Source organism: Porites lutea, chromosome 3, assembly GCF_958299795.1.
Source record: "Porites lutea chromosome 3, jaPorLute2.1, whole genome shotgun sequence".
Lineage (NCBI taxonomy): Eukaryota > Metazoa > Cnidaria > Anthozoa > Scleractinia > Poritidae > Porites > Porites lutea.
In genome coordinates this window covers 13252321-13268134 of record NC_133203.1, presented here as the reverse complement: position 1 = coordinate 13268134, position 15814 = coordinate 13252321, and the positions used below count along the sequence as shown (strand labels likewise).

Below are 15814 nucleotides of genomic sequence, written 5' to 3'. Positions count from 1 at the left end.
TAGACTAAAACATGGATTCCCAATTTGACTCAATTTTATTGAGTGCTCGAGGAAAGTCTGACAGAAAAATGCAGACAGCAAGAAATGCTGTATTTTTCAAACCTCCCCGGAGTTAGCACTGAGTTTAGAGGGTAGAGACTTTAAATTAAGAAATAAAAATTTTATCTAAGAGTGGTGTCTTCAACTACCTTTTGAAGGTTACATGCTTTCGTTACCAAGAAGGTAAAAAACTGATGGCGACTGAATAATCCCGCATAGTCAGTTTTGGTCCGGTAATTTCTCTTCGATGGATATTAACGCAGTCATCAGTGACATCAAATGAAAGGAGGTCTGACGTGAAATCCCGACCGCCGAGCATTCCAAGAAATGGAAGTTGAGCTGAAAAACAACAGCAAAGTAAAAGCATCCTGGGGGGTTCCAAAAGTCGCAGGTAAAGTTATAGGGCCGGTTATCTTTGCCTAACGCTTACAGTTTATCAAAACACCATTTGTCGTGAACAGTTTCACTTTCTAAAGCATGTATAGTGTAGACTAGAAAAAACTGATTTATCTTCTTTAATGAACCCACTAAGTAAGAGATCTGAAGCTCCAAAGATTTCTTAAACCGCGTTCAAAAAGTTAGACTTCGTTGAAATAAACGACCCATAATGTTTGGCGAGTGAAGGGAACTGGCATTTTACCGAATCGGGTTGAATAATCGAACAGGAGGTTGCAGTTATTAATCACCTACTCGAAAACTAGAATATTGATACCACTGTATTAAAAATGTTACTGAACAATTGAAAGTTCTATTTACAAACAAAAAACTTTAAGGGAGCGAATTTTTTTGGTATATCTCTTTAACCGTAAAAACACATTGAAGTCACAGAAAAACCTGTAAAAATGGATCTTGTTGTAAAATTGATCTGCATTGACTTAAGTGTATGCCTTTGGCTCAGTTACGATGGCCAGGATGCAGGGGCACCCAACGAGGATATAGTTCAAAGACACTTAACATAGCATTGTTGAACGTATTTTAGTATTTAAGCGGTAGATATAGGCATATTTTTACTCCCTAAAAATTTTTCATCTGTTCGGATTTCGTAGCTGAAAGTCTAGTGATCCGAAAATTATAGGGATAAAAACTTCCCTGCTCGAAAATTTCAGCCAGGAAAAGGCTCCCGAAAATTCTAGGTGGCCTTTTTTAGGGTCAAAATCCGTTAAAAATGGGTAATTATACCATTTTGTAGATGTTCGAAAATCCTAGGAGAGGCAGGCAAGCAAGAAATTTTACAACATACGTTCCGAAAATTCTAGATCTCAAATCGTCTTCCGAACAGATATTTTCCGAAAATTGTCGTTGGGTGCCCCTGAGGATGGAGAATCGGTAGTTGCAGCTTTTGGGCTAGTTAGTTTTCAACTGAGGTTAACTCCTTAGTCGAAAAATGTTCAAAATTGATCATACCTGGGGCCCGTTTCTCGAAAGTCCCGGTAACTTTTCGGGCCGAAATCAAATATTCAAATCGAAATATAAAGAATAAGAGCGCGGGTCCAAGCTAGCAAACTACTCCATTTTGTTTCATTAAATGATAGTTTTATCATGTTAGATGCAAAACTATTGAAACCTCGATTTTTATTGTAAACGGCAACAGCTTACCGGGCCCGTTAACTTATCGGGACTTTCGAGAAACGGGCCCCTGGGGCCCGTTTCTTGAACGTCCCGGTAACTTTTCGGGCCCGAAATCAAATATTCAGATCAAAATATAAAAAATAAGAGCACGGGTCCTGGCTAGCGAACTACTCCATTTTGTTTCATTAACTGATAGTTTTATCATGTTAGATGCAAAACTATTGAAACCTCGATCTTTAATGTAAACGGGAACAGCTTACCGGGCCCGTTAATTATCGGGACTTTCGAGAGACGGGCCCCAGGTCTCTTTGTTAAGTTCAAAGTAGGAGCAAAGATGACTGAGAATACTAATTTGTAATCTCACTGTTGCATTGGATCAAAAAGAGTGGAACGTTAGTCCATCTAAACCTCAACTGAGTATGAACTTAATTCCTTTTAGGCCCGTCCCAATGTCTTATTCGAGTCAAACGGAATGAATATATCTTCAAATGCGTCTGTAATAACTGGAAACTAGACTTTGAATCCAACACCAGTCGGCACTGAAAATTCCTCTCGAGGAGAGTTACCGGCTCCACAGGCGCAGTTTCTATGGCCTTCTCTTCTTGTAATGCAATGGTCGAGCTTCATTGTATGAAAAATATGGTCTAGGTCAGCTATATCAGTTACCGGGTTAGTTCCTCACCAGACCGGCAATGAATCCAAAAACTCGCACGAAAGACATAAAGATCGAGATATCAATAATTATTACGGCTCAGTGATGAAAAGCAGTTGCTTCGGCCAGAATATTCACTTCAGATCAGTTGACTCGTTTTACTCTGAGTTCTGCTGTTACAACACTGTTACAAGTGAAAAATGTCTGAATACAAATCCAGAAAACTCAGTGTAAAGTGAATAAAGCCATCGTGGGGTTACTCAAAGCCGGGAAAAACGATGAGATGATATCATGGTCTCTAGAGGACTAAACGACAAGAAAATCAGATCTTTACGTTACCGTCGTCTTGGAAGCATTTAGCATCGAACCTTCTTTGACAAAAACTGAAAAACTTCGTGTTTTGGAATGAGGTTAACCTCAGTAAACAACCAACATATTTTATCATTCGCCACTGTCTTCGATTTACAAAGGCTGGATTGCAACATTTATTTGTAAAATGTTTTGAAGCCCTCTACGCCGTTGATCACTGTTACTCGATCAAGTAAGCGATCGATATTTTCATCGGTCACTCGCAAGCTTCCGTGACTGTTTGCGCGACATTAACCAATAGACCATTTCATTTTCCACATTAACCATTTATAAACTGCATCTTTTATTATGCTATCATAATATACCAAACAATACTCTAGTTAAAAAAAGGAAAAATTCAATTTACATTCCTGTTCGACGGGGATCCCTCTTCAAAGTATCTGAAACTTCAAAATAATTGAACCGGTCACCTGATTGGCACTCAATAGAGTTCAGATGATCGTGGCAGCTTACTAGAGACAGCAGCCGAAAAATGTAACAGACAGTTTTGACTAATTCCAGTTTTTGATAATTACATCCTTTTAAAATAAATTCAGTCAGAATTCGTCATACGGTTACGGACTGGCGTTCTGATGAAGAACGACAATTGTAATTCCCTGAGATACAAAATATTTTAACGTGGATGGCCAGTTAAAGATCCAACAACGCGACGGCTACGAGAACGTCAAAATATTCAATAGGTTTAATAAGCAAAACAACAACTTTGCACGTACTTTTTGTACATTTCTTTCATGCCGTTTTAGCACGACTACGACGTGAAAATGCCCAATCGCGCGTTTCGTGGAGTACGTGAACAAGCAACGACGAAATTTTATTTCTCTTTCTGAACTTGGATATGGTCCTTTCGAATTCAACTTCAAGAGGGTTCGCCTGCATTTGACAAAGTAAGTGGGTAGGAATAATTGCGATTCACAAAGATGTACAGAACGCAAATTCCACTTTTTCAGCGACCTTTTCGTTGCCGTCATGACGTCGTTGGATCTTAAAGTCCCTATTGTCCCGGAAGAGGGAATGAATTCCCTAAAAGAAACGACTGATCATTCAGCAATGCCACAACATCTTGCCATGAACCCTCGCCGGCTGATCTATTCACACTGTCCGTCCATGAAGTCGAGAGACCCTTCATGAACGAGTCTAGGTAAAGATAGATTGTAAAGATAACTGCTATACAGTTTTAAAGGCCAAAATTTGTAAGGCCATCTTCACTTGAAAGTATTTGTCATGAAGAATTCATTTTAAAAACCACATCAGTTATGAAAAATAGGAAAAATATTGGCAAGCGAAGCGAGCCGAGCGGTGGCCTGGGAGGGGGTTTCACTGCGCTTTGAATATTTTAAAAACTCCCCACAAAATAAAAAAACCTCATTCAGTAAGTCAGTCATTGTATAGAGTCGAGCTCATTAAAAGCGGTTGTGAGAACACTGTAAAAATCTCAGGCACGAACTGCCACACCGGTTTCCACCGTTTTACGGAAATCGGTTAAAATTTTCAGAATTAATATATTTTTAATAATAAATAGCCTTTCCAAGGTGCAATCTGGCCAATATTCTTGTCTGAGTGACTCGGAAACCCAGGAAAGGGGACTTTAAGGGGCATGCCCCCGGGCCACGTTAAGAAGCTTGCACCTTTGGCGCTCGTTTAGGAAATCGGTCAGTATACGTATTTATCCTACATCCGCGACTGAATCTCTCACTTCACTTTACACATGTTGTATCTTTTATAGGAATAGTTGAATCCAAACATTATAGCTATTAATCCAATACCACTGCGAGGTATAAAGGCAACAGTTACTGATTGAGGCTGAGTATGATAAGAAGAATTATGCAGACCAAAGAGGATGTACTCATTGGCCGAGGTGGATGATAGCCTCCGAGATCTGAAGCATAATTCTTCACGTTCAATACGAAAGCCGAATTCGATAATTATTTCATTATTCATTCGAAATATTTCTAAGTTCTTAACAAGCTTACCTCTTCGAAGACTTACAGTGATGTTTTGTTATTCTTAAATTTGTCCGTTCAGTTTTTGTCAGAAATTCAGCTATTTCGTCTGGGGATTGCCGTGTACGCCATTTCCGGTTTTTTACAACACTCGCCAGCGTAACAACTCTCGTTAGTGTTACAACACTCGCCGGGCTCAAAACACTCGTCACAGTCACATTAACTCTCGTCCACTGTTGCTGAAGCAGCCTCGTTTCCCGGCATCGCGCGATCAACCTCGTTTCCAAGCAAATGTACCATCGAATCGATGTTATATTGCTCGCATCTTCCGAATATGTTACTCTGATTGATTTGCCAGGGAAGCCAGAGTTCGCTGGCTCATTGGTCAGAGGCACCAGTTTTTCAAAAGGTGGATAGCGCTATTCACCGGATAAATCTCTATCCAGTGGATAGTGAAATTGGCTCCCTATATAGCTAGGCCTAATTCTTATCAGGGCCGGGTTGTTCAAAGCTGGGTTAAGATAACCCTGGGTTAGTGCGAAATTTGAATTCAGATCTGAAAGCTTAAAAAGTAAATTCAGTTTAATTCTTTTTGTCAACAAGTTGATGATTGGATGCTCTTCAAAATAACAGAGATATTATCCGAAAAAAAGCTTTTGAACAGACGAAAAAGAAACCCGGGTTTCATTTAACCCTGGGTTAAGCGCTAATCTACCTTCGAACAACTGGGCCCTGCTAGATAGTAATTTATCCGATAGATGGCGCAATACAGCTTTTGAACAACTGGGGTTAGTAGTTGCTCAACGAGCAGAAAAACAAAACAAAAAGGTTTTCTGGAATTGCCTACTTGTAAAATGTTATCACCAGTGATTTCGTTTTTGGCGACAAGTTTCAACGGAAACTGATTAGTAGCTTTTGGTAATTAACAAGGAAAACAGAACATTCCCAAGAATTAAATTTTGCTTTATACTTCTGTAGACCCTGAGTACAGACGCTATCACTTCGGCGACGGATGTTATAAATCAGCCATACTAATTCATTATTTTCCTACGGCCTTTCCATACTTATGCATTTATTTTGCAACACTAAAGCATCACGCCAACCCAGTAAAACGGAAGGAATAAACTACAAGTACGGTTTGGACCCTTCAATACCGCTATTGTTGTTGTCAGTTGTCAATCCCGCTTTCATTGGCTGTTCATTTTCGCTTTGTCTGGTTTGGTTGCCCCTTCCTCCCCACCCCCCCCCCCCCCCAAAAAAAAAAAACAGCTCAAGTACGCTTAGAATCACATTAGCTACATTGAAAAGTGCAGAGAAAAAGACTGATTCAAGGTAACTTCACATATCACAGCCATAGTGATCATTGAGAAAGAAAAAAAGATTGTCATGAAGAAGAAAAGAGGATGATGTAGCACGCATAACTTTTAAGATTCATCAATTTATTCTTTAGATTGAGACAATTTTAAAAAAATATTTAAAGTAGACTGCATTCCTAAGCAAAATTTTCAACAACGTGAGTTATTATTATTCAGTATTAAATGTCATTAGAAAGGAATGAGTGTCAAACGTTCAAGCTGTTCAACTTTCGTACGATAATAACGGCTACAAATTGTAAGCAGAGAATGGTCGTTTTGGAGATTTTTTAAGCACTCTAATGATGTCGTTGAACCAGGAGGAATGGATCTAGTTAATTATAAAAGCCATTTGGGCAATACCTACATGAAATACTTGGCCAAAATCTACGATAGACAAACATAAAGTTCTAATAAACGTCATTAAAAAAATATACTTTGGAATCTTTATTCCAGTTTTTCCGTGACGCAGTCAGTTAATTAGCAGACGCTCTCTCTATACTTTTGCAGGCATCCTTAAGTTTGCCAACAAGATCCTAAAGGGAAAAAAAAAACATGAGCATCACTTATTAGCTGTTGTTGTTTTCAGCAAATTCAAGTTGATGTTTTGCTATTAGTTGAATGCGAAAATGACCCTCATGTGTGTTGAGCTAAAATTTTATTTCATTTTCATTTCCAGTTCAAACGGTCAGAGAACTAAAAGACCAGTTTTTTGTTACCGTTCAGCCGCGAAATTATTAGACGCTTCAGCTTTTATTGACTCTGAAAAACTCTTCTACTTAGGTCAGGGAATGACCATCTTTATGGTAAACGAAAACCTTCCTCCGATTGAATTTTCAGATTTGACTAATCTTAATTTGACAAGGACTTTACGTGAACTTTATAGTCTGACTTGAACAACCTAGCCTTACATAAACTTATTTAACTCAATAATACCTGGAGCTGCTCCATTGAACAGGAAAATTGCACGTCCTTTCCTTGAGATTTCCCTGATTCCTAAACAACGAAAACGTCACTTTAAAAGCTGGAATAATAACTTGTCAAAATGTATGTATCTTAATGGTTTCAGGTCTTTTAAAGTTTTTAGAACCAAGGAAATTGGACCACTGCCCAATATTCGAGCACATGTAAGGCGAATAATACGTTATTAGCGCTGTAAGTATAATGTGCGATGCCTCGCCAAAGAAGATAACTGATATGGCGTTATAATGAATCATAACAGGACAAGATTTAAAAAAAGTTCAATCAATCAAAACTGATTTAAATTCGGCTAAAGATGTTTAAAAAATAATAATGATACAAAGTAAGGATGCCTAGATTACAAGCTCCCTGAGATCTACCGGGACGTTTTGTCAATGAAATCACGTGTGCAAACGTCCAACTCCATCACTTGATAAGGATTCCGTAATGGAATCGAAAGCTTGTGTATTGCTAATAATTTTTCTATCCTGGTTTTTGAAACCTCGTTTACTTTAAATAAATAGGATGCCTTGTTAAGGTGAAATTGCGACAAGCGACATGGCCTTGAAACTGCGGCACAAGACAGATGAAATGACTACACACGACTCAAAGACAGGTTAAAACCGTGAAAGTGACGAAGAAGACAAGCGAAAGTGTAATACAATAGGTAAAACGCCAACAGGGACATGGTTTCCTCCTGTGTACAACTATAGCTAGTCAGGGGCACCCAACGTCAATTTTCGGAAAATATCTGCTCGGAAGACGATTTGACATCTAGAACTTTCGGAACGTTTGTTGTAAAATTTCTTGCTTAAATATTCGAAAAGGTAAGTTTTGATCCCTATAATTTTCGGATCACTAGACTTTCAGCTAGGAAATCCGAACAGATGAAAAAAAAAATTTAGGGGATAAAAACATGCCTATATTTACCGTTTAAATACTAAAATATGTTTAACAATGTTACGTTTAAGTAGTTTTGAACTATATTCTCGTTGGGTGCCCCTGGCTAGTGCCTGGTCTGCGCAAATCTCACAGCTCAGTCGACGGGAAGCCACAAGGAAATTAGGGGCGGAATTGAAATTCCAGAGACGTAGTTGCAAGCTCTCCTTCCTTCTCCCACCCTACCGCCAGAGCGCCCCGGAGAGCTTGCTCGCAGGCTACTTACAGCTTTTTATTCCACTAATAAGTGGAGAATAGTCAGCGAATAGTGAAGTCGTACCTCAGTCTTAAGTGTGATAAGATAGGTAGGTTTATTCACTTTGTCCATCTGGTTATTCTATGTGCAAAATAAACGTACATTAATACATGTAATTACTAATCACTTCATCGTACAGCATTATAAATTATAAGTGTTGAGGAATGCAAAGGGTTTGGGGACAAGAATTAACTCCATAATTCTTATTCAGTAATATTACGAAGGGTTAACAACTGCACCGATAAATGGACTTCTACTTTTGGCACTAGCCGGTCCTTAGATTGAATAGCAACGCCATGGCTGAGATAATAGTGAAACCCTGCCATGAGTCTCCACAGCACAAAACAGGCATCCATTGAACTGAAAAATATTGCTGGAGAAAGAACAAAGGCGAGGGGAGGTGGGGAGAAACCTGGCTGAAGGAAATTTCGTGGCAGGAAATACTCTGCACAAAGAAAACTTCATACGCCACTAACTCAAAATTAATGAGATAGTAGCAAACTATTGGGTACGCACATACCAATGGACCATGGACTGCTAGCACTTCTTTAAACTGCATTTAACTCACGTTATTTCATTTAAATGCATTTAAGAGACGAAAGAAAAGGGAGAAAGAACCCTATTTAACAGCAATTAAACATAAATTTCGGTTTTGAAGAACAAATGACATGTACCTTTATATAGTAATCCAATCTCCAGTCCACATCAACAATATGAGGAAATGAACTTCCAGTCCTACAGTTAAACGCATTTAATTTGAGTATTCACTCAGTATATTTCCCTAGGATAACAATTCTTTAGTGCTACTAATTTAACTTTCTTGTTTGGTTTAGTTTTTGTTTTTTCAGCGTTATTGGGTAGAAGCCTGCTCAACAGGGTTGGCTATACACCTGCCCTCCAAGGATGGGTACGAATTGGGTAAACAAAGCGCCCTCTTTCACCAAAGTCATAACCCATGAGAAAAGATGAAGGAGTTGTCAATGCCAGTGATCCATGACACTCCTAGAGGTTCTCTTACCCCTCAAAGATTTGGATAAGTGAAAGTAACGTAACACATCAAGTATTTTCCCTCCAATCCATAAAGGCAAGAACGTACCTTATACAGTGGAACTTCGATTTAACGAAGGGCAAAGGAACTGGCCAAATGCGTTCACTAAAAGGAGGTTTCGTTATATCGAGGTTATTTTCCATACATTTTACTATAACTGGGGCAGAAGGTTCATTAAAACTTTAAGCACAGACAACGGCTACAGCAACGGCAACAGCGACGGCAATACCGTGAAAGAGTCTGGGAAGATAACGCGGTTCGGTCTCACAGACATCGCGAATTATGAGCAGTTAATAAGCAGCGCGAAAACGGCAAATTCTATACTTCTTGTGAGAAGAGCTTTTTTTTTCATCTTCGCTTCTTCTTTAGAAGGCGGTAAGGAATCAACCATTTCGAGCAGATGATTAGCCTGCGTAGCAGGCGCCGGTTACTTTTTTAAAGGCCGCGCGAGGGAACACGCGAAGGGGAAGGCGCCTCCTCTCCTTTTCTTCCCTCGCGCGTCCTCAAGATTTCTTCCTTCCCCCTAAAAAACACAAACCGGCGCCTGCTAGGCAGGCTAGCAGATGATAGAGAACAAGGTCTTGTCTGATTGTTCAGAACAGAAAAAAAAAAAAAAAAAAAAGTCGTCAAATTTTAGTTTTTTATTCGGGAAGATCTACACAAAAATAAACACGGCAAAATATTATGACAAGTTTTGTCTGTAAGTCATTTCAAGCGAGCAATGGACACTGCATGAGCGAAGAACTTTTTTTGCATAAACAAACTTAAGTCTGAATCCAGATTTAACACACGAAAATATCTACTCATGATAATTAAATAAAAAAACATACAAAATCGCGTTTGTCCTATATACAAACAAAAATGTAACTGGAGATCTAGCACACTGATCACGTAATTACATCCCATTCTTAATATCGAAGTTATAGTTTTATCAACGACACTGCTCTCAAATCTACCAAACCCGCAGTTTATTACATGTAAATCAGGATAAAAACGAAACGATCAATCTAAAATGAAATTGAATGCCGTTGTTGGTTTAGAACATATAAAAGATCATAGAGATAGCGGAACAAACGAGGCAAACGGAGTAGAATTGAAAATAAGCTTTAATGCACAAATAAATAAATAAATAAATAAATAAAATGAAGTAATAAATGCTTACTTCATAAAACTTCAGAGGAGACCATAGATCGAAAAATGATTTTTGACGGAGGAAGAGCTCTCAGGGCAGCTTCAATATTCACATGTTTTCGGACAAACTGGCCTCGCTTCAGTCTTCATTCACGCATCTCAGGACTGTCGCATCTCAGGTGTTTTTCTCTCACGCAGCTAAATATGACTAGTGTAAATCTTTACATTTTCAGTCCAAAAAAGTATTCAAAGTACTTTTAGTTTTCCTAGAAGCTGTTCTATGCCAAATTTCTAGGAAAACGGAGGTTTAGTACTCACGTGTTATCACAACAGCAAAACACCGATTCTCACGTTCTGACGCGAAGGCAACGGCAGATGTTTTTCACGCCAGACATGCGCATTGGTTTGGGTTTACCCTGAGGGTTCTCATGTCGCCAATGCCTTTGCTGTTGTCACTGCTTACATTCCCTTCTATATCACGGATTCGTTATACAGAGGTTTGCTATATCGAGGTTCCACTATATAACAATTTGTAAGTCTGCAGGTACCACCCAAATTACTACAGTAAGTTAAGTTGACGAGTCCGTGGTTAAATGACAAATTCCTGCACCTTTTGATTGACATAACAGCTTGTTTTCACTACGGAAACTAAAATACATGACAGCTTTGAGAGGATTATTTTAATCCTTGTCAAAAATTAAAATTGGGACGAGTTTGCAAAATATTAACACGAGGTTTGTGTACTACTCTTAGTACTTGTATGTTCCTTTTCACAAGGGCATCAGAAGCAAAGCCACAAAATCTGTTCATCTCAACCTTCCCTCTTTTCTTTTTTTATAACGAGTAGACAACCCTGTTACACAGTGTAAAACAAGCATCCCCACTTCTGAATCTCTACCTACAGGTCAGTTATTGTTGTACCATACAGCATGAGAAGGATTTACATGTACAGTGTATAAGATCAGTGTGTAAGCACATGCTTGCAGCACGGCAGAAATTTAAAAATATGCCACTGCGAACAATTAACACTGTAACTTGTTTGTACCAGATCAACAAAAGAGCAGGTTTATTTGAATTAAAATTATAATGTGCACAGTCTATAGAAATGTGTATTGTTTTTTTCTCTAAAACACTGCACAGGGATCGACTTAGGATAACAAGGTTACCTTGCAAGAAGGGCCTCCAACTCTGGCTTACACTCCTATAAAAAAAAAAAAAAGAATACATTTTTCTAATTTTGAATTTGAAATCATAACAATCGTACATTTATTATCTTTAAATTCCCCCTTCTCTCTCCAACTAAAAATGTTGATCATCTGCCTTGTCCAAGAGGAACAATTTTCACGACTCACAGCAATCTGTTTTTATATATTTGAAGATTTTATCTTAATCTCTAGGTGGAGTATCAACATAATTCTTTGAAGAGAATATTGTAAACAACTGGAAAGTCAGATCCCTTATCCCAATAATATTACAGTGAAACCTTGATAATATACATAGTAACGAAGGGACTGGCAAGATTTGTTTGTTTTAATTGGGTTCTATTATATCAAGGTTATTTCAATAAAGTTTACTATTTAGTCTGGGGGTAAAGAAAATCATTTGTTCTACCAAGGACTTCATTGTACACTGTATAGAGGTTTGTTATTAATCGAGGTTCCACTGTACATTGATATTACTGGTGATGGTTTCCTCTCTTGATCCATTATTTTTTGTCTGTTGATAATTTAACCCACATGTAGATCTTTCTTAAATTCAATTGATGGCATTGCTTTGTATAAACAGGGAAAAGTTTGTTGGCAGTCTAACATTATTACTTCTGAAAAATAAATAAACTACAAAATAATAATAATAATTATTATTATTATTATTCATAATTATTATTATCATTATTATTATTATTATTATTATTATTAAGACAAATGGAAAAGTAAATTAAGCCAAAAAGTTAAAAACTAACTGAGAAAAACAAACAGAACATGTTTAGTTCATACCAGAAAATGCTTTGAAAAATAGTCTATTCTATCACTTCCCCACTTGCAGTCTTCAAGTAGAGAACTAAAACAAAGAATGAAAGCATAAAATATTTAGACTTAACAACAGATTGTAGTTTTAAATAAAGCCATAGGAATTAGGATATCAGATTAATTGCCTTCTAGGCAGACATTCTTAGCGCTTAATCTTGCATTCCTGTCCCTGAAACAAATACCTGAAGTTACAGCTTAATACATTTTTCTTGTTCACAAATATCACCTTTAAGTGTACTTAATCTGTACTTAAATTAAGTACAGATCACCAGAAGACTAATCAATGCTAAGTCGTTGTTTTGTATAATATTATAATGTTATTAAAGCCAATCATAAGGTAAAAGTTTTTGTGGATTCTGTAAGATGAAGGAAGGCTAATTAACACTTACACAAAACATTTTATTTTAAGAAATTTCATGTTGTCACCATTTTGGATTTTGTACTGCCGGACTCAAACTCAGTCGAAAAAATCAGCATACATGGTTGCAAATATTATTTTCCTTTTTCATTGGACAACCGTGTTTGGGCATTTTAGTCTACAGAGAATGTGCCTTCATCAATATGATGTTGTTCTAGGGCTAAAACAAATACATTAAGTAAAAACAGCATGAAAAAAGTATGAGAATACAACCAGATATATTTGAGAGCCAGACCTTTACAGTGTTTTGCATTTTTTTGCATTAATAACTAGTACGTAGAAAAGAGAAAACAATGGCTTCCTTGCAGGTGTTTCCCTTGTCCATTCTTCCCTGCATTGGCTTGCACACCAAAATAAAGCCCTTCCTCTTCCGTTTCAAATGCCTGTCATGCAGGCTAGCCAAAACGTTGAGACTGTGTTGTAAAATATCTCTCTGATGCTTTACTCCACAATGTAACACATGGTGTAGCTACCTTATGCTGGGTGAATCACAGTCAATGCAGGCTAGCCAAAATGTTAAGACTGTTGTAAAATATCTCTCTGATGTCTGACTGCACAAAGCAATAAATTATACAGCTGGTGTAGCTACCTTATACTGGGTGAATCACAATCCATCTTCACAGCCTCTAATATCATGGTAACTAAACCAGCATAGGCCTGCTTCAAAGCTGCAGCATCAACACTGGCAATATCCTCATCACCTACGGCAAGTACATGTATTTACAGGTTAAAACATCACAACTGCTAAACTGTCAAAACAGGTTTTCTAATTAACACAAACACAATCATTCATGATCACACTTCAACCAATTAAAATGACTACCAATGTGAAACCACTGAAAAGAGCTGCAATGATACTTTTTCCAACAATACGATATAGATCACCAAACACTAAGGACCACGATACATTAAAAAAGAGCACATTAATTTTCTCCGATCTACATGCAACCCTTCTTCTGCATATGAGAAGGAAAATATGAAACCAAAATGAAAATGACTTTCATGCATCCAGGGCAGGTGCCACTTTAATTTACGTTCCTGCTATTTTCTCCTGTTTTACCATTCAAAGTGGTGACCTCTTAACTACTAGGCCTGTTTTTGCAAAGCTATGTCATGCAATAGTCCATTTTCGAGTTCGCTATGACCACTGAATTAAGTGACATTGTTTTTCTAGCTGATACACTGTACACGTACACAAGCCTGTTTTACTGTTGACAAGTGTCATAATTTGTAAACCATTATTACAAAGGCTAAAATACATTTAAGGAATATTAAAGACTGTGACCTTACAAAATTTGTCCATGTGATGTTGAAGAATGTTTCATTATATTGATTTGTAATCTCAAGATAACATTGGTGTATCTTTGCAGCTCTGTCCATGGGAGCAAGTCGAGATGCAGAGGAAAACGGAATAATCCGTTAGTTTCTGGAAGTCAATAATGACTTGCATCAGTCAATTCCTGGCAGCTGCACCCACCCATCCCCCATGGCAACCACAGAGCGTTAATTTTGCCAGTTCCGAAGTGTAGTGTAGCCCAGGCAGTGATGTTAACTCTCCCGGATGATCCAGGAGACTCCAGATTTTGGACCGTTTCTCCTGGTCTCCAGCTTAGAGTCTGAAATCTCCCAGATAATCGCCGACGTTTTCTATTTCTTCAGGAGACTTGACTTTCCAACAACGAAATTTCAAATACCCTGTGAACAGAGAGCCTGTTCACAGGCTAAATTTCCAATATTTTGCATTGTTTGAGCTATTTTAATGTTAACATTGAGCTTTTCCTCGTAAACTCTGGCTGCCATTGTAATAATAATAGACCAATCAGTTCAAATATAACTCAAATAAAATTACAACTTTTTTGTGCGTTTTGTCAGTGTCATCGCAAATTTGTGACAATTGGAGTCAACAGGTATTTTTTGCACAAATGACATCATATACCATTCATTATGACGTCATCTGTCCTCCCTTCCCTATCAATTCTTAATATTTGAAGACGTGGGGTATTGACAGCCCTGCCCAGGGGTTGGGCATTTGCCAACCCTGGGCCCATGCACCCCTAGGCTTTTCACAGGCACATGGTTTCTGACTTGAACTACAAACAGAGAAAAAGATGAGCAGCTTGGCTTTTTGGCAAGGACTAACTTTTTTTTTTTAATAGTGAGATAAAGAGTGGGCAATGTGAGTCTAGCACATATTTTTTGGTTACTGCACATAAGAATGCTGCAAGTAACCCTACTCCACTGTACAATGGATGAGAGCTGCTACAGTACACTGTGTTGATTGGGGTGATACAGGGGTTGGAGCATTCGCCCCCCACTTTTTGTCACCACCGCAGGGCACATTGTACATGTATTTGACTATTTAAGTGTCCCTAGGCCTTCCCCCGGAATTTCCCATCCGAGAAGAACAAAACAATGCCTGGGGTTTAGTCTGGGGGGAGGGGCATGGGTGCAACTGAATTTGACTGATACATACTGTAAGGCAGCGCAAGTAAAAAGATGGACAACACTTTCCCACCTAAAGTACACGTTACAGTCGTCACATTTATTGAAACCCTTGTCATCTTAGTCTCCCTCCCCGGTGTTGATTCACGTATTACCTAGCCAATCGCAAATTCTCAACACTGGGGAAGAAGAAAAAAATAACACACGGGAAAATTTAGACTAATTGGTTGAGAAGGTGTGACTTGAATAATCCTCAGTTTCAGTCTTATTATACACATCGCGTTTCAACGAAATTGAACAAGTATTGTAGATTTAAAACTGGGTGTATTTTAAAGACGCAGTAAAGAACGTTAACCTAACCGTGATCAGCTACTAACTGAAGACGTTGTATCGACATTGAAAAATAACAAATAATAAAGCTACTGACTTTTAAGAGATTCTTCGTTCTTTTTCATCAGCAAAATGTCCATAGTAACATGAATCAGATTTCGAAAAGCGCGATCTCCCACTCGAGTCGAATCACCGCAGAGGCTGACCCCCTCAGTGGCTACGCTGCTCAACTCCATTGCAAAAGTGAGTTCTTCTTATAAGTGTTTTAAGTCGGGGTTATACATCGGTTACTCACAATCTGCTGCTAATCCGCCATATTGGATTAAAGCCTGCTCAGTTGCA

General features: G+C 38.2%; 1 protein-coding gene across 1 annotated transcript; it reads right to left on the bottom strand.

Moving 5' to 3' along the window:
* Positions 1-5943: 5943 nt before the first annotated feature.
* On the bottom strand, positions 5944-15807 carry LOC140930539 (COMM domain-containing protein 3-like). The gene is made up of 8 exons (XM_073380266.1): positions 15570-15807; positions 13290-13401; positions 12250-12313; positions 11422-11456; positions 8751-8811; positions 8101-8157; positions 6858-6917; positions 5944-6457 (listed from the first exon to the last, which is right to left on the bottom strand). Exons 1-8 carry the CDS (start codon positions 15706-15708, stop codon positions 6398-6400), a joined length of 588 nt encoding a protein of 195 aa, XP_073236367.1. The 5' UTR covers positions 15709-15807; the 3' UTR covers positions 5944-6397.
* Positions 15808-15814: the final 7 nt, after the last annotated feature.

Excerpts from the sequence above, each read along its gene's own strand:
- LOC140930539 (XM_073380266.1), bottom strand. The coding sequence starts at position 15,708 with ATGGAGTTGAGCAGCGTAGCCACTGAGGGGGTCAGCCTCTGCGGTGAT. Across the intron at positions 13,402-15,569 it reads GAACGAAGAATCTCTTAAAA|GTGATGAGGATATTGCCAGT; the intron begins GTCAGTAGCTTT and ends TACTTGCCGTAG. Across the intron at positions 12,314-13,289 it reads TGTGATTCACCCAGTATAAG|TTCTCTACTTGAAGACTGCA; the intron begins GTAGCTACACCA and ends TCTTTGTTTTAG.